General features: G+C 34.8%; 2 protein-coding genes across 3 annotated transcripts; one reads left to right on the plus strand and one right to left on the minus strand.

Moving 5' to 3' along the window:
- Positions 1 to 42: 42 nt before the first annotated feature.
- On the plus strand, positions 43 to 3553 carry LOC109030103 (uncharacterized). Its single transcript, XM_019040897.2, has 4 exons — positions 43 to 255; positions 1397 to 1548; positions 2140 to 2327; positions 3290 to 3553. Exons 1-3 carry the CDS (start codon positions 186 to 188, stop codon positions 2323 to 2325), a joined length of 408 nt encoding a protein of 135 aa, XP_018896442.1. The 5' UTR covers positions 43 to 185; the 3' UTR covers positions 2326 to 2327; positions 3290 to 3553.
- Positions 3554 to 5590: 2037 nt separating this feature from the next.
- Positions 5591 to 20803, minus strand: betaggt-I (geranylgeranyl transferase type-1 subunit beta). Of its 2 annotated transcripts, XM_072295971.1 has the most exons (9): positions 20448 to 20803; positions 18954 to 19081; positions 17458 to 17680; positions 16406 to 16538; positions 15644 to 15763; positions 14788 to 14898; positions 12665 to 12794; positions 10686 to 10817; positions 5591 to 7232 (listed from the first exon to the last, which is right to left on the minus strand). In XM_072295971.1, exons 1-8 carry the CDS (start codon positions 20555 to 20557, stop codon positions 10699 to 10701), a joined length of 1074 nt encoding a protein of 357 aa, XP_072152072.1. In that variant the 5' UTR covers positions 20558 to 20803; the 3' UTR covers positions 5591 to 7232; positions 10686 to 10698. The 2 variants fall into 2 exon arrangements, with proteins under 2 accessions (XP_072152072.1, XP_018896441.1); XM_019040896.2 differs by lacking the exon at positions 5591 to 7232 and having other exon boundaries at positions 8691 to 10817; positions 20448 to 20802.
- Positions 20804 to 21884: the final 1081 nt, after the last annotated feature.

Genomic DNA, 21884 nt, shown 5'->3' on the forward strand with positions numbered 1-21884 from the left:
AATCTACATCTTGGCAACGGTGTATCATCCCTCCGTTTGCGCGCGCGCACCGTGTTTGAAATGCAGCATAAAATAGCCATGGGTCGTGTTTCTTGTTCCAATGGATGCTGTGCATAAAATTTTCCACGAAAGAAAAACTCTGTGACTCCATGTTTAACCAGTGATAACTAAGCAAATCATTCAGCATGAACCTGATTAGAATTAGAATATTATTAGGAATGAGTGTATTTCTGTTGCTACTTCTCCACAATGCAGGTAAGAACCTTTCTCACCTAGTTGTGCTGTAGGTAATCTGGCTATTTTGAGCATTACCTTCTTGGAAGGGATGTTTACTGTTCCGAATAACCTGTGCTGATAGCTCAGGACAGAATTTCTAGCATTGACATGATTTATGAATGGTCTTATTAAGCTTGAGGGTATATTGATAAAATCTAACTCTGCCATTAGCCCATCCTCATTTAAGTATCTGGGGGATGAATTTGGTCCTACACTTCATTCGGTAAGTAAGTAGGTATTGCTTGATAAGGGAGGTACATTCCTACAACAACAAATGGAGAATAGCTGGGTGAAGTTAATTTAGGTGCTAAATACATTTTTCAAAAAATTTACATGCGTTGTCCTAAAAGATTTAATTAGGTATGTGTCATTAGTTATTCTTATTTTAATTATGATTGAAGCGTAAGTATAGGTGTACTTACCTATGGGTGGGTGCACCTTCAAAGTTGCCCTTTAGGTTTAGCAGTGACTATCATAAAAAATTGGAAATAACTGGGACAAGATTAAAACATAAAACTCAAGAGGGGTCGAATCTTATGTAGGTAAAACACTCAAAATTCCCTGGTTTTACAGGAAATTTTTCTCAGTCATTTAAAGTAAAAATGTTGACATTTTTCAATTTCGTGTCCAATTTAGCCCTCTTGTATTAATCATGTAATAAAAATTAAAATTTAATGTCCAATTACATCCTTTTGTATTTATCAAACAAATAACAGTAAAAATTTGTAAAGTTTTTGCAAGAAATTGAATGATTTTATCGCACTTAAAATTTGCACAATTTCTTTGAAAACTTTAGGGTTCATCACAGGATAAAATTTATTTCAGAATTGTGAAAAAATTATGTAAATTTTCATTTTTTCAAAAGAGGGTTTCCTACGTAGGTGATTATTTTCTTTAGCTTCTTTTCCATGAAATTTCCCTCTTCTTGAAAACAGTTTCTTTTAAGTAACTGATTTTAGACTTTAAGAGTTCCTTCTTCAAAGTGAGATGGTGTAAAAAGTGAGACAGTTTTTTAAGAGTATTGATAGGATGGGTAACATACCAAGTTTGCATAGGTACTTCTTTGTAAAGAAGAAAGAATTAAAAGTCCACGTTTCATTTTGAATTTTCCTCCCAACAGATGGTGCTGAGGAAAATTGCACAGATTTTCAAGGAAATGTGATATCACATGGATTTTTGTACGTGCCTGGACCAAATGTTTGTTCTCTATGTGTCTGTTACCACAATGAACCTATGTGGTGCAAGACTATATTTTGTCCTGGTCCACCTTATGTAAGTCTCATAGTTTTTATTTGCCTGTAGAAATTTGCCTCACATGAGGGGCTTGGAGGACAACCACATAAGTGAAATTTTTGCTAATTCAAGAAATATGTTTTTAAAGTTTCAAAATTATAAGGAGCCCTATGGCTGAAAAGAAGTTTAAACTCACTTTTGATGCTTTAAAGTTGAATTTTAATTGTGAATTATTCACAGGATATAAGTACTTTCTAACTTTTTTTAGTTGAGTTCAAGAATACCTCAATTTTTCAAAAACTGCACTTAAACACCTTGCCCTCCAAGCCCCTCACATTAACTATGAATGTTTTTAAAAAGACTTACAAATGACAGTTATTTTCTTGTTGACGAGGGCCCAGCCCTCATCTTCAATTATCCCTGACTCCAGAGATATAATAATTGTGAATCGATTATAAAGTTTTTTCAAAAAATTCATATTTAATAAATTCGTGCTTGTTCTGCTTGAATCAAGAAAAATCTAGAGGTGAAGTGTACTTTCAATAGACTTTCATTGTTTGCATGCATAAAACATCAGATACTTTAATTTTTGAAGAAAAATTAATGAATTATGTTCTTTTCAATTTTCAGAAATGTTTAAAATTTGTCACTGGTGCCGAATGCTGCGAGTTTACATGTTTAGATGATCCAAAAGACAAACTGAAAAAAAATAATAGTTCCAGCTTGAATGATACCAATAGTAAAGTGTCACTACTCTTAGTCACTGCTTTTCTTTTCCTTTCTTATCATCATTTTATTCGACACGTTCTTAACTAGCAGTAAGTATAGTAAAAGCAATACATTTATGCTAAATTTTTCTACTGTTGTCACATTAACAGTTCGCAGGACTCTCAAGTAAATAATAAGCAAAATGCAAGTTCAATGGAACATGGATTAGCTGAAGAGTGAAAAAGGCTTAGGTCCATTAGCAAAGCTTCCTGAAAGCATGCTTTGGCAAGCCTGGAACAACATGTATTTAAGTAAGCGTCCAGTGTAAGAACCTATAAAATCTATTGTAAAATTTAAACAGATAAAACGTTCACTTTATTGCTGAATTTTTAAGAAAGGATGTTTTGAAAATGTTTTGAGGGAGTCTGAAGACCAAGCTTAAATGACAAAAATTCCAAGATATTTTCCACCAAGAATCTACTAATATACATAGAGAAAGTAGAATAAGTTCAATTTATGATTCTAAAATTGACACGATAACTTTTATTTCCAGAAATCTTTGCTCTACTAGTTCTGAACTCAATCAGTGTCTGAGGCTCATGAGAACCTACGATGAAAAAAAATTTGTGACAAAGTAGAAAGATTTGAGTCGATAATGAAATCCCAATGTATTTTGGGTACCATTTTTCCCTTGACTATTAACTATTTTGAAGCCCTGTAAAAGCCTTGCGTTTGCCGGCAAAACTGATAAAAAAAATAAATATGAAGCATGATTTAAATTTGAAATAGAAATTCAAATTTAAAAGGGTTTAGGGAAGATTTCTACCTTCTTTGGCAAGGATTCCAAATCAAAAGGGAAAAAATATTTAGAATTTTCGCTGTAGAAGAGGACCGGGCTCCCTGAAACGTGTCATGTTTTCAATATATTTTGTAAGTTCTGAAGTTACAATTTTTTATAAAATTAACATTTTACAGTCTGTTTTCTGCAATTTTTGAAGTATTTTGTGGCAGGGTCATATGTTACACACGATGATTTTGACAAATTTCCAATATCTTTTGTTTTAATTTTCAGACTTTTGAATGAATTAATGGAAACATGACTATGAAAAAATTATCACTGGAGATCGTACGATAGCATCACAAGGAATAACAAAATGTTAGACTTGGTGAGGTTCCTGCCGTGAGCGTTTAGGAATATTTGCAAACTTTACAGTTTATGGTTTGCTTGCAGAGGATGAAATTCCATAATAATACTGGAAGACGAACGGTTATCAAAATAAATTGCACTGACGGTAATACTCGTTCCCTCAGTATGATTGGAAGATCACCAGTTGGTCTCCATTATCAATTATTTATAACTTCAGTATATAATTGCTAGGCAGTATTAATCAATCGATATTTGTAGACTCAATTAGGCAATCAATTACTAGAACAATCTTTTTACCTATCAAGTATTCACATAAATCCCCTGCCGTATGATAGTTGCTCGTATTTTATGAGCAAAAAATCTGTCAAAATCTGGATTGTTATATCAATGCAATATTTTTAGATAAGCGATATTAACGCTGAGATTTTTAAACTCAAATATTTATGCAATTTTGAGTATATAGATATGTAGGATATATGAACATTCATTAAATACAAAATATTAACCCGTGTTCTTGAACGTAAAAGGGCATTGGGAAATGACTATATTTTTCAATACTTATCTAGTTTTTGTACTTGAATTATAATTCTATGGAATTTGTTTGTGTATGCGGATTAAATTAAACAGAAAAATTCTGTCTATACTTTGGCAAAAGTTCTCATCTGTATGAGAGCTCATAATCACTATGAAGCTCCCACTAGAGTATAGACATACATTTAGTTTACAAGATCCAAATGATTTTTATTTTATTCTTATGTTATTATTCTGCTGGAAAATAACTAAATTGGAATTGAATATGCATTGTTTAAAATTCAAGGCAAATTTTTTAACAAAAACGAACGCTTGTAAATCAAGTATATGAGCAACTTGGCGATGAACCAAGAGCATTTGTCATAAAAGATGCCAATTTTAACTGGGCGGGAGCTATGCCTGAAATTTTTCAAGTGCAATTTTTAGGGATGGACAATCTCGAAAGAAAGAATTGCAGAGAGAACTTTGTCGTTCTTAGAAATTCCTGCTTGAAATTTTTTTCCTAGGAAACTTTGATAAGGAACATGGCACACAACTTGAACACTTACAGTGATTACGTACACGTAGAAGGGCAAAAAGGAATGTTACAAGACATTTCTTCTACTGCTCTCGACACTTGACTTTTCCGGAAAAGTTCGATTTTTTTACAGTAAGCTTCTGCTACCAAATATTTTGATTTATTTGGCTTTTCATTGAATTTGGATCATGTAACAAGGGTTTAGCAGTCAAGGTTCACTGTTATCTATGATTCATAAGTGATTGGGGTCGGTTGATCATTTTCTTAAGTTTATCTTGTAGGTTACTGCAGAGAAAATATTTTTTTCCATTAAATATTTTTCTTTGATACTTCAAGGATTGATTGGCACTTCTAAATATTGATTTTAACGAAAAAATTCAGTATGAATAAAATGTAGGTACGACCTCTTATATTTACATTAAAAAATAGGTCATACCTACATGAGGTATGAGGTATGAAATGACCCTTGCTATGTGTCGGATGTGTGCACCTAATTGTTTACAAATTTAGGAACACCAGGCAAAATTTAGTCTCGGGCAGAGCAAAACTTCCATTGGGCTGACAGGTTTACCTGCTAATGAGCTTTCTTCATGAGTATTTTTTTGGTTAAGATTAGCTCAGAACATTGTTCCAATTCTAAAGACAGCTTCATATTCTTCAATTGTTGAATTGACACGGGGGGGGGGGGATTTAAATGATTTTCATGCACAAATCAGCACTACTTGGAAAATTGTGTAAAATATCCTTCCCAGACCTATAGATTAAAATTCAAAATTTCTTTTAAATACATACATTTCTTTCTAGACAGTACATATGAAAAATTGTTTATTTACAAAAGCAAACACAAAAGCGATTGAATTTGCACTTCCAATGTATTGAATAAGATTAAGGATGTTTTCTCTAAAGTTGAGAAGCATATCCCAATTCAAAAGCAAAGCAAATTTCAGTCTTAACTATATTAAATTAAGCGCAAAAATACAGTTTCTAATCGATTTTTATTAATATAGATTTTTGGTGCTATATAGATTCTGTGTAATTTCGCTTTTAGAGATCACACAAACTGGCGCCTTCTTGCGCACCTTCTTGCCCTGAACCTTTTAATCAATTGCTCCTTGCTTGTAAAAAGAGGGGAGATACAGATATATGAATTTGCTATGCAAAAATAATTAAAGAAGGAATCCTAGTCAATGTAAGCTCTATTTCACATTCGATTTAATTTTGATGAAAGTGCCTTTAATTCGTGTTTCTTTAACTAAGTCATGTATTGTACCACTTATTCAAAGATAATATAAAGTATCAAATCATGCTTGAATGCTTGCTCCACCCTGCTACCATAATTTTTATGCTTGGCTATCTCGTAGATAAAATCCTCAACGCTTAACACATTTCAAAATAGATAGTTTAAGTAAAATACATTTCAGAAAAACTGAATTTGCTAATCAAATGACTCCCTTCCAAATACACTTATGCATGCTAAAATTAGGGATTGGTGGTGTCATTAGTTCAATTATTACATTTTATGATCAATTTAATTTCTAGACTCATTACCTTAGGAAGCCCTTCAACATTTTCTGTGGTCTCAATTCTGTAGTGGCTAACTTAACTCATTCTTTGCTCTGTAATATTTTAGTCGTAAGTAAGGGTTCATATTTGCATTATTAGTGTTTTGAAATACAGAAAAGAGTAATAAAAACAGGGAAGTAGTAGTAGAAACATACTCTGACTGGGGCCCACATTTTGTTGGCAGGTTTATAGTCTACCGCAAGTTGAGCAATGTCGACTTTGTTATTCCATAGCTGATCAATGGTTTGCACCATTAAGGAACTAAAAATGGCTCAAACCTGCTGTTAAAAAGCTCAACTTGTGCACAGCTCGAGTTTAGAAAAACAAGTAATCGACTTTGAGTCAAATTTAGAGATCAGATTTTGCACCTAGTGGTCGACAATGGCCAACGAAATTCAGGCTCAGTCTTTCAGAATGTGCATAAATAATGCAACTTTTTTAGGTGATAAGTTGAAAAATCAAAGATGAAACTCGCGTAAATTCTTTAGTGATAAGAAACAAAAATCATTATTGTAAAAAGAAACAAACCTCATGAAAAGAGGGGGCTGCTCTAGTTAGGGCTTGAATATTCTCTTCCTAAGTTCTTGTATTTTCATTTTTAAGGTTTTATTTACTGTTTAGTGTATTTTTAGTTTGGTTATTAATAATGACACATTCAAGTAGAGGTGCAGAAATTTCTTTACTATCAAGAGTTTTGCAGTAATTATTCTAGCTTAAGAACACTATTTTAGAACAAAAATTTGGTGAAAATAGAAAAAACGAACTCTTCCTACTGAGCACATACGGTGACATTCATATGTTTTCTGATCAGCAACAGCTCCAACCACTACTTTCTCAACAGATTAGTGCTGCAAAATTAAGAACTTTCTGCATCCCTAAATTTAAGCTGTGATATTTTGGAGTCAACATTTGAATTGAGCCTTGTTCAGGCATTAACAAAATCGTAAGGATAAGATTTAGTTTAATGGCTTTACATTTAAAGATGACTCTCGTATTGATGAACATCTAACAATTAAGACCAGGCTTGTCTAAAACATCCTTCATTTCTGAACTTGTTGCGTAATTGTCCAGCTTCACATATTAACAGGCTAGGACCCTGATATCTTTCTCCCGGTTTTTCGATGATTATATCGGCAGTGAAACTTGGAAACCCTGCATGTCAGTTAGTGACGTTACAATTTCTTATCTCATTTGATTTGCGATAAAAATTCAACGGTCTTTAATTTGTGATTTTTTCTGTGATTTCTCATCGCATACCTAAAATAATATAAATTTCATAAAATTAATACCGGTTAATTTTCTTTAAAATATTACACAAAATATTTTTATGATAGAGAGAAAAAGTTCATTCGAGCACAAGATTTCCTTGATAAGAGATGATGTATGGAGCAACAGGAGTATCATTAAATCAGGAAGATAAGTATGTGCTCTTTCCATTGGTTCTATCAGCAGCACAGGACAGTCTCCAGACTTTCACTTCTACTCTCAGAAAGATACCTTGCTGAGATAGCGCAAGAAAGTCTGAAGGCAACCCTGTCCCAAAATAATGAGAATTTTTTTTATCAAGGCAAATCAAAAAAGTGATGTATGTACCTTCTCTGTATAAAAAACTTTTATGTCTGAATGCAAATATATACAGAAAAATAAGTGCAATCCAAAAAAATAATGTGACACTACACCAGAGATTTTTAGTTTCACTGTCGATAAGAGATACAAACCCTCTGAGCTTCTTTTTTTGTTACTTCATCAAGTGAGGGCAACAAGAATAGAAAAGAATAGACAAAAACTTGGAGGTAATCAGAATCTGCAAATTCTATTTGATCTTCCTCCACTGTGCTTCCAGAAAATTTCTACTGCTGTCTTGAACAGAGAGGCAGCGTAATGAATGTTTTTTAATTACCCCCTTGTAAAAAAATGAGGTAACATTTTCCAAACAAATGAATGGTGCAAAAGGCACTTTTTTGTCATTGCTCCTTATTAATAAATCAACATGTTGTTGAGAATTTACTTGACTCAATTTTAAAAGAATTTAATTCGTCATGAAACAGCTGCTTTCCGCAAATTGCTGTGCATAATTTTATTTTTCATCTTGCATGGCAACTTCTTGATGAGAAATATATGAGATGAGAGAGAGCACAACGAAGCATTCTTACATATCAAAGAGTAATAAATGTTAAGGATAAATCATACAATGTCAGTAGCAGTATTTAGCGCATATATTGTCACTGCTTTTGCCAGTGAACTAGTCGAATAGCATAGCATAAAAAATGCAGACATGAATTTACCCGTTATATTGAAATTGATATAGAAGAGACTCCAGAGATAATTTTAAGATACATACTTTAAAAAAAAGATATTTAAGCTTGCAGATACAGTTACATTCTTCACTTTGAAGACTATTAAACTTAGCGTGAAAAGCGTAAACCTTTCTGATAAAGTGTGAAAGACGATAAACTCAAGCCGATACTCTGTGATAAAGACACATTTCTGTCTACTCTAACATTGTCCCTCCTCACCTTCACACATTTTATTTTTAGTCACACTATCAAATCTTACATCTTTTTGGCTTACTCTATTACAAAATTTAACTTTTTAAGGGTCATGGTGCAGTCAGCTTGATAAATTATGGAAATGCAGCAATTGGTTAGAGGACCACTAGACATTGAGAGACAAAAGACCCACCAATCAATGTTCAAAAATATAAGAACAGCATACTGAAAGTAAAAAAAATCTCTTGGAGAAACTTAAAATCTAATTGGAATCTCCAGAAATCTTGGTAAGACATGTTTGAAAAAATTAGAGGAAACAGAAAAAAACAAAAAGTGAAAAAATTAATATAAATACAATAAACTGAATTTTTTTAAAACAAATGTTATGATTATTCTGAACATACACCTTTGGCAAAACTGCACTACTTTGGGAAAAACCAAAACATCTGTTCATTGTTGATTTAAGTCCTTTACTGTGTCAATTGATTAAATTTTAACGACCAGATTCGAATATTTGGTGTAAACCATTGTTAATTTATTTGGCTGATGATCGGAAGGGCTTTGATAAAATTGTTGATTGAATAAATCATTTATTTGATTCTTTTGATTTGATCTGCTTCTATTATTTTCTAAAATGCAATTTTTAAGATTAATACAGAGCTTAACACATCTTTCCACCATTCTAGTGCCAGTACCATTAAACCTATGGTATGATTTTAGGTATCATTCAAAGGTAGAATTTTACCAACTTCAATTTTGAAAACAACTACTTTTATGATACATTGCACTAGAAAAAGGATATTCCAAAATAGGGGGGGGAGAGTGGGATTTGCTGGACATTTTCTGAGCTTTCCACCACTCTAATACCACTGATATTAGACCTATGATATAATTTTGAGCAATAATTTAGTGTAAAAATTTGTGAGCTTTAAAATTAAAAATCATTGCTTCTTGAATGTCTTGTATGGGGATGAAGCTAAGTCAAAAAACGATGGAAAAGCGCAATTTTCCGCTTTTTTTGAGCTTCTCCTTGCTATGGCGCTGGTTCTTTTGGGCCTAAAATAAAATTTTTAAGCATCACTTTTAAGGAAATGTTATTATCATAAATATTGAAACTATTTTGGCAATATCTTGCACTAGAATAGAGATGCTTTGAAAAAATCACGGAAAAGCGCAATTATCCATTGTTTTCTGAGTATCCTGAGTTAATGCACAGAAAATCTTTCAGGAAACCAGAACTTCGGATTCTGCGACCAATTTTACCTGAGAATCACAATTACCTAACCTGATTAAGCCTAAAACTTTTAATCATAAATCCTATATTGACTGGACTAACAGGTACATACAGTCAGAGTGATTGGTAATAACAACCTCTAATAGAATATATTACATATAACTTGGAAGATCCTCCATTTTTTAACAAGAACATTGAGTACTCTCTTTTTTAAGAATATAGAAGAAGCTATTCGATAGCAGTTTCTCTGCGCAGTGAAGACCTGTTTGCGGGAAAACGTTCTCTAAGAGATAAGTAATTACTATCGCTATGAGGTTTGCATGATGCAGAAAAGATTTTCTAGTTTTGCACTTTTCTCTCATTAGCAAGTTTAAAGAAAAATTGAAACATTCTCAGATGCAATGGCTCACTTTAAAAAATTACAACAGCAACTGAAAAATGAGTAAAAAATTTGTAGTCTATTACATACCTACTAAAACCTTCTCAAATAGCACTCAAGGGTTGTTAAATTTCAGCAATACCAACGTGGATTCTGATACAATTTATGGTAGTCACATCTCTAGTGTGTTTAGTGGCTTGAAACGTTTAATTTGCTATTGAAAATTTAATAAAAATAAGGCGGGCAAAAGTATTGTTTGTAAGTGAGATAATTATAAGGAGTAACAAGGGAATTATGGAAAAGAGTAAAACAGAAAAAACAGGCCAGTTTTGAGAGGTATCAAAAGTCCCTGAGAGATACTGAGCAGCGATTCTTAAGCTTGACACAAAATTAATTATTAAAATCAATACTCGCAGAAACAGTGAGCCAAAAAGGTAGAAGAAAAAATTTCTAAAAAAATGAATAATATTAAATTAGTGGTTTTGATTAATGATGACATCGAGGAAGTCTACAAAAATTACCATTCAATTATTTAGGGAGAAAAAAAGACTGTCAAAATAGAGCCGAATTACAGGAAAATAAAAATGAAAGTATGATTCCTAACTTACAGAGATATTACTGTCAACTCCTCCCGCTAGCATGAAGTTTTTGTAAATGGTTATGTGCCCTTTGAGTGACGTTCAAAGCAGGATGAATTTCTAGAAGACGCTCGACTTTCATTAGACTGAGACTGCATAAACCTGAAAAAGAGGGTAATTTGAGGATGTGGAAAAGAAAAGTACCTTAAATGGCTTTGAAGTTACAGAGACAACAATTTTGATTTCAAGACTATTAAAGTTAATTTTGCTGACAGGGGGACCTTACAGTAATGCCTCCCCAAATCGTTCGACAAAATGATTAGTTGATGTGCAACAATTTGGCTTCTGATCAATCGATTTTGAAGGCATAGTGGTGGAATTCCCTCATAAGAATTGAATTAAATAATTATAATAGCTGATGACATGAAAAATTGAATCACCTAGAAAGAACTGTTTTTTTTTTTTTTTTTTTTTAGCAAAACGCCCATCAGTCTCGTTAAAAAGCTCCAAAAAAAACCCCGCAGATCCAAAACCCTCCTGGTAGAGCAAATATACCTAACACTTTTTTTTTATTTATTGAGTCATTATTTCTTTTACTCTCATATTAATCTCATATCACAGTGTCTCCAGACTTGGTGGAAAATATTCTCTGATTTTTCGAGATTTCCTCTGATCAAAATGATCCGTCTTTTCACGGGGACAATTTGCAGGACTAAAAATGAATGAGTCTTTCATGCATTAACCTCACGCCAAATGAAAGATGCATGTGCTCTTTTTTTCCAGGGTTTTAACAATTTAATAGGCTAAAATTGCAATTCCCTGATGAAAATAACTTTTAAAGGATTTTCCCTAGGATTAATAATTAAGTCGGGATGTGCAATAACCGCTAATGTTCATTTTTCCAGTCTTAAGTTTTTTGAGTTCTTAATACTTTTTGGAGTTGGCTGCAACCACTAAAGTGGCGTTAAAACTCGTTTTCAGGTTTCCTTAATCCCAAAACAAGTCCTTCCATCACTTTTATAGTTGTATGAACTCTTTAAAAGTATTATGAACTCAAAAAGACTTAAGACTGGAAGAATAGACAATAGCGGTTTTTGCACGTCCCGATTCAATTCCTCTATTCACTATTTAGTGCATAACTTAGAGCACTGAATCCTGAACCAAACTTAGACAGTAATAGATTGGTTGGGCAGCATTAATGCTTCTCTTTTTGAATTTCAAGCTTATAGATGTTTCAAATTTCCAATCTTTGCTCATAAACTTCCAAAGCTTTCCCCCAATTTCCCTGATCAGAGGGGATTTCCTGACAATGGGCCTGTTGCAAACTTTTGCTAGAGCAAACATAAGAGTTGTTCCTTACAGTTAATGTCTCAAAAATCATGATGAGCGCATCGGGAAACTCTGAGATGCATTCTAACTTCACAATTTGCATTAGAAATTTGCATTTTTTCGAGCTCCCTGCTTCAAAAAGTATACTACAGCACAGGTGAACATTTCATTAGAAGAGTCGTTCCATTCAATTCCTGCTCAACATGGCCGACGCAAGTTGAGGAGAGCATGAGGTCAATCAAGGCGGATATCTAACAACACGAGAAAAATGTGAATGTAAACTTGCCCATTGTTGTCAGGTGGTTAGAATCATCGTCCCGTCACATGAGTTTTGGCGGATTGGCGTCGGCTATGTTGAATATTGTGTAGTATCCTTGTGAGCAGGGGTTGGATGGAATAACTCCTCTAACGAAATGTTTACCTGTGCCGTGGTATCGTTTTTGAAGTGGGAAATTCGAAAAAACGCAAATTACTTACACAAATTGTGAAGTAAGGAGTGCATTTCAGACTTTGCTGATGCACTCATCATTATTTTTGAGACACTTTCTATGGGTAACAACACTTATTTTTGCTCTGGCAAAAGTTTGCAACAGGCCCATTCCTGGTTCTCCAAACCTGTAGAAACGCTGCATAGTTAAAATTGAAGGATTTAGAATCTAGGGCATGAGTTATATGTTTACCTAAGCAAGAATGTAGAGGGTCTGGTCCAGAGTCCATCCATTTTGAAAACCCGCCTACAACTAAATCTTGAGTGCTTAAGATAAAATTTCTATTTTCTTCAACATTCATGAGATCAAAAGCCCCTAAAATCTGAGGTACGAAAAAAAAGTAAGTGAGAAAATTATGAAAATGCTCATATCTAGGATAAAAGAAAATTAAAAAACACAAGAGTGGCTCTTTTGAAAAAACAGTAAGACTGATAGAGAGAAAACCTTACTGCTACAAATCCACCAGGATGATTCAGTGGATAAAAGTGTAACCTATAAAAAAAATATACATGGTGGATCTAGATCTAGAGAACCATTCATCTTAGGTTAATGATATTACAAATTCTTAGTTCCTCTTCATATGGATGAGAAACGACTAACCATCACTAATTCCTAGAATATTGCAAGATTTTTCTTTGGCCGTCTGAGAATTCTATTAGAAAAAGGTAGTCCGATTTCTTTTGGTTTTTTCTTCTCATTGTTTCTTTTTAAAAATTAAGTAGGAGCAAAAATCTTAAAATCCTACAGTCAAATATTTGAGTTTAATAATCTCCACATCAATATTCAAGAGCTTTTAGTAATTCACACTAGAGACCACATATTTTAGAAACTAGGTACTCACATTTCCTTTTTCGCCCAATGTGAATTTTTCGATTGTCAACTTAACACACTGTGGCCATTTTGGCTGTATTAACCATCATCAGGTGAATTACAAAACTTGTGAACGGAAGCTAAAACAGTGCACTATCTCCATTGGCGCGGCGCAAAACTTCCGTTCATTCTTATTTTCGTTATAAATTTTTTATAATTCATCTGATGATGGTTGATACAGCCGAAATGGCCATAGTGTGTTAAGTTGACAGCCAAAAAATTCACGTCGGGCGAAAAAGGAAATGTGAGTGCCATGATACAACTCGATAAAGAAAAAAGAAACAACATATTTTAGAAACTACTTTTCAGAATCTTCAAAAAAAAAAGTTACACTATTAGGTGAGGCTATATTTTTTGGGGGAACAGTTACACAACTATTTGATTATTCAACATTTCATTCTCTCCAGTTTTTTATGAAAGTAAATTATTCCCTTATAATTCCATATAGAAACTCATAGGATATGTTCGATTTAAAACAGGACATCAGAAGTCAATACCTCTACTGACCCAAAAAATCTCACAGTGGAGTCGCAAAAACACTTTTCCTGACATTCTCCGTGAGAAGCGAGTAAACAGTAAATCTTTGATAATTGGTGCAGTGCTTTCTGGCAAAATTTCATTCTGTTCGAGGACATTTAAGGTGTCCGTCTTGAAGCATTTAGAGGATAACTGTCGAGTCAGAATCCTTTGTCGAACATAGAGTTGAGTAGAATACTGAGTATTCTGACCATTACTGTAACTACAATATAATAAAATACAACTTTTACACCTTTTAATGAACAATCAGTAAGTTAATGATATGGGTTCAGAGTAATTTCAATTGCCTCAAAGAGGAAACAAGCAGGAAGCTCCAACGCATTGGCGTCGGAGAGCGGCTCTGGGGGCAGTAGTTGTAGTCAAGAATGAGGGCCTAGACACATTTTGTCATTGATGTACAATCCGACAACTGTCGATTCAATCAACGAAAACGATTCAAACTGTCGAATCGCCCCAATGGCCACGATAGTTGTTAGACGTTTACGGTTTCCCTGGTAACCTTTGTTTGCTATCAGCTGATATCAAGTAATATGACTAGGAGGCTCCAACCAGTGGTTAAAGCTTCCTTAACCGCGAAAACTTTAAAATTCAAATTTCAAATTTTGAACGTAAAGTACATTTTTTCCATCACGAGATAAAAGCACAAACAAGTTTTGAATTGTTGACTGTATCACCATGATTCCAAAAATACAATACACAACATAGCATTGACTAACAATAAAACAGTATGCAATAAAATAAAGTCATGACAAGGAACATAGCCGAAAATGGCGCCGATTCCCATCAACCAACGCGCGGTCTCTACAATGTAACATGCTGCATTGATACTCCCTAGCTGGGACCGTCCGGAATAGCAGCTCTAGTGCAAGCACCAGAGCCGCTAAAATCAGAGGAGTTCAGTGACTTACTTTTAGTGACGCACCAACCCAAAATGAGTAACACGTGTCATCTGGCTTGTTGGGTCGTCCATGAAACCCGCATTCTTGCCGGAAAAGGCACCACCGAGTCAACATACTAATCTGTAACAAATTTAAAAGGAGGGATAAGTCGGTGAAAAATGTAAGTTAAGCTGTTAAAGGATAGCTTCAAATAACTTGAGACTTTTAATTTTAATTCTAAAATTGAAAAGAGAGAGAATATATAGGACTAAAATTGGAACCAATACAATTACATTAAAATCATGTCAGAACTTAAAAATGCTTCAATTTATCCTCTATAGATAGAAAAGCAATCCTGGTCATAGCACATAAAGCCATTTTGATGAGTCGTCTATAAAAGCTGCATCATTAATGGAAAACGTGCGCAACATACTAATCGGTCACAAAAGATGCAACTTTCAGGTCCTCGTTCGACTTTGATCAAAATGTATCAATGTCGACTGAAAATGTTTGCTCTATGGAAAAAAGTACAGGTAATACTTCGGTCAAATCTAGGAATTTTCTTTTAATGTGTATGATGTAATCAATATCTGAATAAAACAAAGTATGAAGATTGAAAATAGAGAGTATGCTTCACAACATTCATCATGTAAGACAAATCTATAGATTTAGTGAGGGAACACTTTGAAAACTGAAGAATTAGTTTTGTCCTAAGTCCAAAATTGCCTTCTATGTTGTATTCCCTCGTTTGAAAGAATGTATCTGTTCTTTCACGTTAGAATTTTTTGTTCAGTCTAATCTTAGCTGAAGAAACTGAGCACTGTGAAACAGGATCTAGGTCATAGATCTAAGTCGCTGACAGTCCTTAGAATAATGGAATAGGTACCTCTTTAGGAGAGAAACATTCGTGCACTTTGTCCAGTAGTGCTAAAGAGGCTACAGCACAATAGGTAGATCCACCATGAGCTTCTTGACCAGGACCTTGGCCAATTCCATATTCATAACTCTGAAAAATTAAGCAAATACTTGTATGCTTGGGATAATGTCTTCTAATCATTTCCAATGCAACACGCAAAAGTATTTTCAACACAAGCCGGAGCAGCTTCGAGTTAAAGAAGACTTGAGAAATACTAACTGCATCATCTCATGAGAAGACTGCCTCAATAGTCTTCATGAAACATTTTCCTAAAGATTATTTTTTAATTCAAGAATGTGTAATCTCAGTACCTCTTTTAGTTATAGATTGTGAGTTTTCAGTGAGGGTGTTCATGTAAATCTACATACTTCAAGACAAACATTTTCCTACTTTTCCAGGTTGCTGTACACAGTCCCTGACTTTCTAGACCTTTGGGCATCTCCAACTGTTCAACAAGGCATGAAATAATCCTTTCAAAAATTGAATGACAGTATTGAGAAATTTTTGGAACAATCTGGTGATTAAATAAGCTGAAAATTTTCGGCATATTATCCTACATGGACAAAAACCTAGCTCCCGAGAAAACACCTGCACCAAAGAAGTTATAAATTCTTAGAAAATGGTGAACTATACAGATTTCCAAGAAATAAGATTAGTGATTGCAGAATTAGTTTCAATTAAATAAGTATACCCTTCTATGTTAGCATATTACTAAACAGCTCTTATGCTTACCAAACTATCGCGAATATAATTGACTATTTTTTCAACGTTTATCACAGACCAGTCGTTCAAAATATAACAGACAGCAACAGCGCAGAACACGAACCTCATGTCACATTCTCCTTCAACGGCACACGACGCAAAGCTGCAATTGATCAATTACATTCATAGCTAAATATAAATGAAGAAGTCCATCAAACAGAGCATGTGTGTGATAGGAGTCTGCAATTTTGGGTCAAATTCATAAAATGAAGGACTAGATAAAGACGCATTTGCTTATAAGGGGCCCATCATGCACAGTTCTACTGTGCTACAGAAAAAATTTGTAAGAACGTCTAAGTGTTGCCAAATTTCCCTTACTGAAACATTCATTTTTGAGGAAAGATAAAAACATTTTTCCTTGTTATTTTCAGATACCTACCGTGGATTAAATAAGAGATAAAATTCTTTGAAAATATCTAGATGTTTCTCTAAACATTTGTTGTTTAACAATGAAAATTTAGCAAACATCTGAAGACTCATATAACGCTTTTCCTTAGCACGGTAGAATTGCAGTGACACACATGGGTCGTCCAGACAGAGTTGGTGTGTAAGCCATTATGCCTATAATTTAGTAATACAATATTCTTGGGATGGCCAAAAAAAGCCTATTAACTTTTACTGAGAATCAGTAATTCCTAAATGGACTTAAGCGTTCCATGGCCTCGCAAACAGAGCCAGGTATGAAGGGAGGAACTCGGGGCTGCGGCCGCAAGTGGCAAATTTTTGAAATAAGGGGATGAATTCCTAAGGTGGTCCCCGTTTATTTTGTAACTCGTGAATTGTATGATACAGCTCGAGCCAAAATAATAAGAGCAGGTTGTCACATTCAAAACTAGAAAGCTGCACATTTTTGCTAGCCCAAGAGCATAAGTAACAGTGGCTGAACTCAAGAGGCTCTCGAGGAAATTAATATTGAGTCAAACATTTTATTAGTGGCTGATGAAAAAAGAGCATTTTAAAACTATAATTATTAATAAATGAAGGAAATGTATAGAAAATGTATGATACAGAAAAAGTCATACCATCCATTATCTTGCTGCATGGCTTTCACTCCCTCCAAAACTGCTTTTTTGTTAACTCTTGAGAGATCATCGCCAAGAATAACTAATATTGCTAGAGCTGAGTAATCCATTGCAACATTTGCACATCGATATTTCTTGAGAAGAGGTCCAGCATTTTGTGCATCTGTATCTTGTATATTTAGAGTAGGTGCATTTTGAAACCCGCATAAATTGATGTCTCCATCTGTAGAGTAAAAATGGAAGAAAAAGGATGAATCACACCCAAACCTTCAATGCTGATTTTTTGTTAACTTTGACCTTGGTGCAGGAAAAACTTCATTAAATATTCTCAGGATAGGTAGGTGCTACCATCTCAGTTCTCAACCGAACAAACCATGACAAACTATAGAGGATGTGGAAAGAGGAAATCATATTTATTCTTCTCTCCGTATAATGAACACAGATAAGGTCAACTTAAGCATCATTGGTAAAGATAGGAAAGATTTGGAAAGCCTTAACTTTTTTACATCAGATAGAACATTTTCATGAATTTTTGAGCATTTTTTTCCGCTTATAGCAAATTCATTAAATTTTCAGGATAACAAAATTCAAAAGCCTTTTCTCAAGACTTTCCCAAATTTACAGAGCAAAAATTATTCATACACTTCAATAAGCCGGTAGTTAGTTGAAATGGAGATACTTGCACTAGTAGCTTCAAAGTGTTTCTGTTGAAATGGAGAAACTTGTACCAATAGCTCCCAAGCGATTCTTGCGGTTAAAAGGGAAGTTCCAAAGCATGTAGGAAAGAAAGCTTCAATCAAAATGCTTTTGAAGCTTAAAAATTCTGACACCACCTTCTACTTAGTTGAAATAAAGGCATACCACACACAGTCCATGAGTCACTAAAACCTAGTCAGATTTTCAGCAACTTGGCCAGTTGTCATCATGAGTGTTAACTACTCAATTAAACTGGACAGAGGAAAATTATGCATCTTGCTTTGCTTGATAAATTAAATTTAAAAGAGGGTATGATAAGAACAACTTTGGGGCACAGATTTAAAACTGGACAGCAGGGGTGCAGAAAATGCTCAGTCACGCACCCCAACGGACCATGCGCATGAAAATGAGAAAAGGCCTTTTAAAAACAGGTTAATGGGAAATTTTGTGGAAATTCGGCGGGCAGGTGCAAAAAAATATGGAGGCTTGGAAGACTCTGCACACATGCTAAACAGTTCCCAAACTTTGAAGCTTTGAGCAAAAAGCAACAACTAACTCGTTAAACCCAGACTTGTTATCTACAGCCTATGGAGACAATATTGGTCATGACAACTCAACAGAATGGCTCCGTTGGAGTCATTATCTTAAATTCAATTCAGACGATATTAATGGCATAACCTTCTTCAATGCTACTATTAGACTAAATCAGGATGGGTCACTTTCAAACTGTGATGAAGCACTAATAATGTCCATATTAAATTATGGCCCTACTTCGAACTTCTGGAGGAAAAATGACAAACCATTCATGGACGGTTCAACTTGAAGGGCATAGACCCAATCAATGATTTCCTTCTTCCTTGCAGCATCGATTTGATCAAGGGCGTTTAGCATATCAAGTCCAGAAACAGCGAAGTATACCACCGTTAATCTAAAACAGACAAAAAGGAATCAGTAACATAGAAAGAAAGATTCAGGCCCAGTCAAGTGGATACTTTATTGATGCGGCAACAAAATAAAAAATTGACAACTCATCAGATAATACCTAATGATATTAAAATCCACACTAAATAGGTTTATGCATTATTCGATGGCTCATAATCGCAGTACTTCAATGATAATAAATAGACAAATTACATTAAATTAATAATATTTAAGTCCTGATTCATACATACAGCACTTAAAAATTGGTAAACAGAGAGACAAATAAAAAAAATTTGTCAATTAGTCCACCTCAGCTGCGGTGTAGTGCTTATGGAGCTGGCGCTGGGATTAAGAAGTCTCGGGTTCAACGCCCGGCCAGGTGACTTAAGTTTGATCATCTAAGACTGGATATAAGGGGACTGGGATATTTAGCACAAACAGGGCTTTGAGGGCTATTTTGGTTGGAATTTTTTATTTTGCAGTAATTGAATTTTTTTAAAGCCCCACCTAAAAGTTTGATTGCTCGCAAAGTGTGATGGAGCCATGAGTCTTCGTAAATATTTTTGTAAGAAGTTATTTTGAGTATTTTCTACGCTCAACTGCAAGCCGATTGTTGAAAGTCTATAGCAGCATGATGAGACATCAACATACGATATGATTCATGATTAAGATAAGACTATGTCTTGTCTTGCTGACATAGTCTAAATAACCAGACCGCTGGAGTGGTCTTTTCTGGACTTTTCATTGGAAGGATGGCACAGAGGGAGAGTCAATACATACAGGCACATAGGTGGTTACTCACAAGTTGCTCCAGAACATCACGTACAAGGCAGGTATAATCCAGACAGTAGGTTGCAAGCTCTGCCGGGCAATGTCATTGAACAGAGCGTCTTTCAACAAAACTAAACGGTAATGCGAAACGCATGCTAATGTCTCATAATCTACATAAGTATCGCAACTACAGGCCAGTAACTGAAATAATGTATTTGTATGGTAGACAAGACTACACTAAGATGGAATGAAGCTACTAGATAGGAATGCTGTGGCAATGAGGCAATCGGCACCAGGACGGTAGGCCCTACAAGGGTCTAGAAAGCAACTAGCTAAAAGCATCTTCTTCCTGGCAAAAAACCAGTTAATAATTTGACCTAAAAAAGAGCCTATCACTTCAGTCATCTCATTGACACAGCCATTAATCCATTCCATTTTAGACTAGTCTTGTCTACCCGACTAACACATGACTTCAATATCAGCCGGCTGTTGAACTGTGGACGATGCAATTTCAGGTTGCCGTCCAAAGGATATTTGACTTCTGGCATAAATCAGGAAGACATTTTAAATTGGATATTCAGATATTCAGTATCAGAACTCACCTCAAGCTATCTTGTTGTTCTAGATGATGCGGCCATACCTCCAAAAATCTGAGGAGGTATCTTATGTGTTTCTCAGCTTTGAATGTAAGGTCTCTTCCGACAATTGACATAATTTAAGTGGAATTCTAAGTTAAGTTAAAAGAGAAAAAGCTTACTGCAACGGTCTAGCGGTCTAGTTAGTGATGCAAACCATAATTTGTAAACAAAAAACAGACGCAGTCATGCGATGGCTATTCTACAGTGAAAACCACATGAGTATAACAGTAACAGAAATAATGGAATTGCAGGACTAAAACAGCTCGTTTAACAAAATTCACTGAATAAGACAATGACTATGACGCGCCGTTTGGGCAGAACTCTGACCGCGGAGCATCAGAGTGCATCGTTCGCATCGGTTTCACCGGTGCAACACATCGGTGCCACCAGCCTTCCCCGGCTTTTGATTGGCTCGCAATTTTCCTCAATTTTCTTTAGTTTGAAAGAAAATTTCTCGTGGAAACCTCTCTGAAGTGCTTCTCAAAGCGACTACAAAGCTATTGATATATTACACCTACCATGTTTCTGTTTTTTTACTTTCAATTTGAATCAAGTCTCAAAAAAAAGCTGTACCTAACCTAACCTCAACCGTGGGTGTTCATTTTCATTGCAAAGAGAAAACATTGCAAATAGCCACCAGCAGTTCTCGATCTGAAATTTGACAAATTTTCAATTTTAAATCATCTTTTGTGACCTAAAATGGTTTTTTGTCGTTCAATCAGTGTCGTCTTAATACCTTTTCACTTCAGTTTCTAAAGTTTATGGCGTTTCTTCATTGTTCCTTTCGCTCCTAATGGTTGAAGCTGAAGCCAAGTAGCTCGTCGGTCTGATCTGCTTTTTTTCCTCGAAGAGGATTTAATTGTGCCTCTCCTTCAAGTCTCAGCTTTAGCAGTGTTACTTTTTCATCATAAACAATTACTTTGGTAATAATCAAAAGTTTACATTTCAGTTCTGTATCTACAAGTGTCTGCATCAGGAATCGTTCTCCGAGAGCAGCATCTCATGACTGCAGCATACAGATGGAAATTAAGCTTGTTTCCTGGTTTTACTTAAACAACTTGTGCTCTAAATTTATCGTTGAAGTGACAAATGGTGTGTATTACTGTACCTGAAAGCCTAGCGTAGAAACTTTGAGCACCTGTCTCAGTGTGAGCGGTCCTTTGTTGCGGTCAAAGCTGCTCATTGATGACAGTTTCTCAAAGGAAAAGTCTTCGATGGATCAAGAAAAATCGTCTCCCTGAAATAGTAGTTAACACCCTTTCTTCATGACAATCTCAAAATTTAGTCCTCGCCCTAAGTTTGGGACCATTTCTCAGTTTTATCCTTGGTGTTGCGGTGTCATCAGAAGTGCACAATTTCTGTAGGATCAGTTCATGGTATGATTTGGAATATTTTAATTAC

The sequence above is a fragment of the Bemisia tabaci genome, chromosome 2 (assembly GCF_918797505.1).
Source record: "Bemisia tabaci chromosome 2, PGI_BMITA_v3".
Classification (NCBI taxonomy): domain Eukaryota; kingdom Metazoa; phylum Arthropoda; class Insecta; order Hemiptera; family Aleyrodidae; genus Bemisia; species Bemisia tabaci.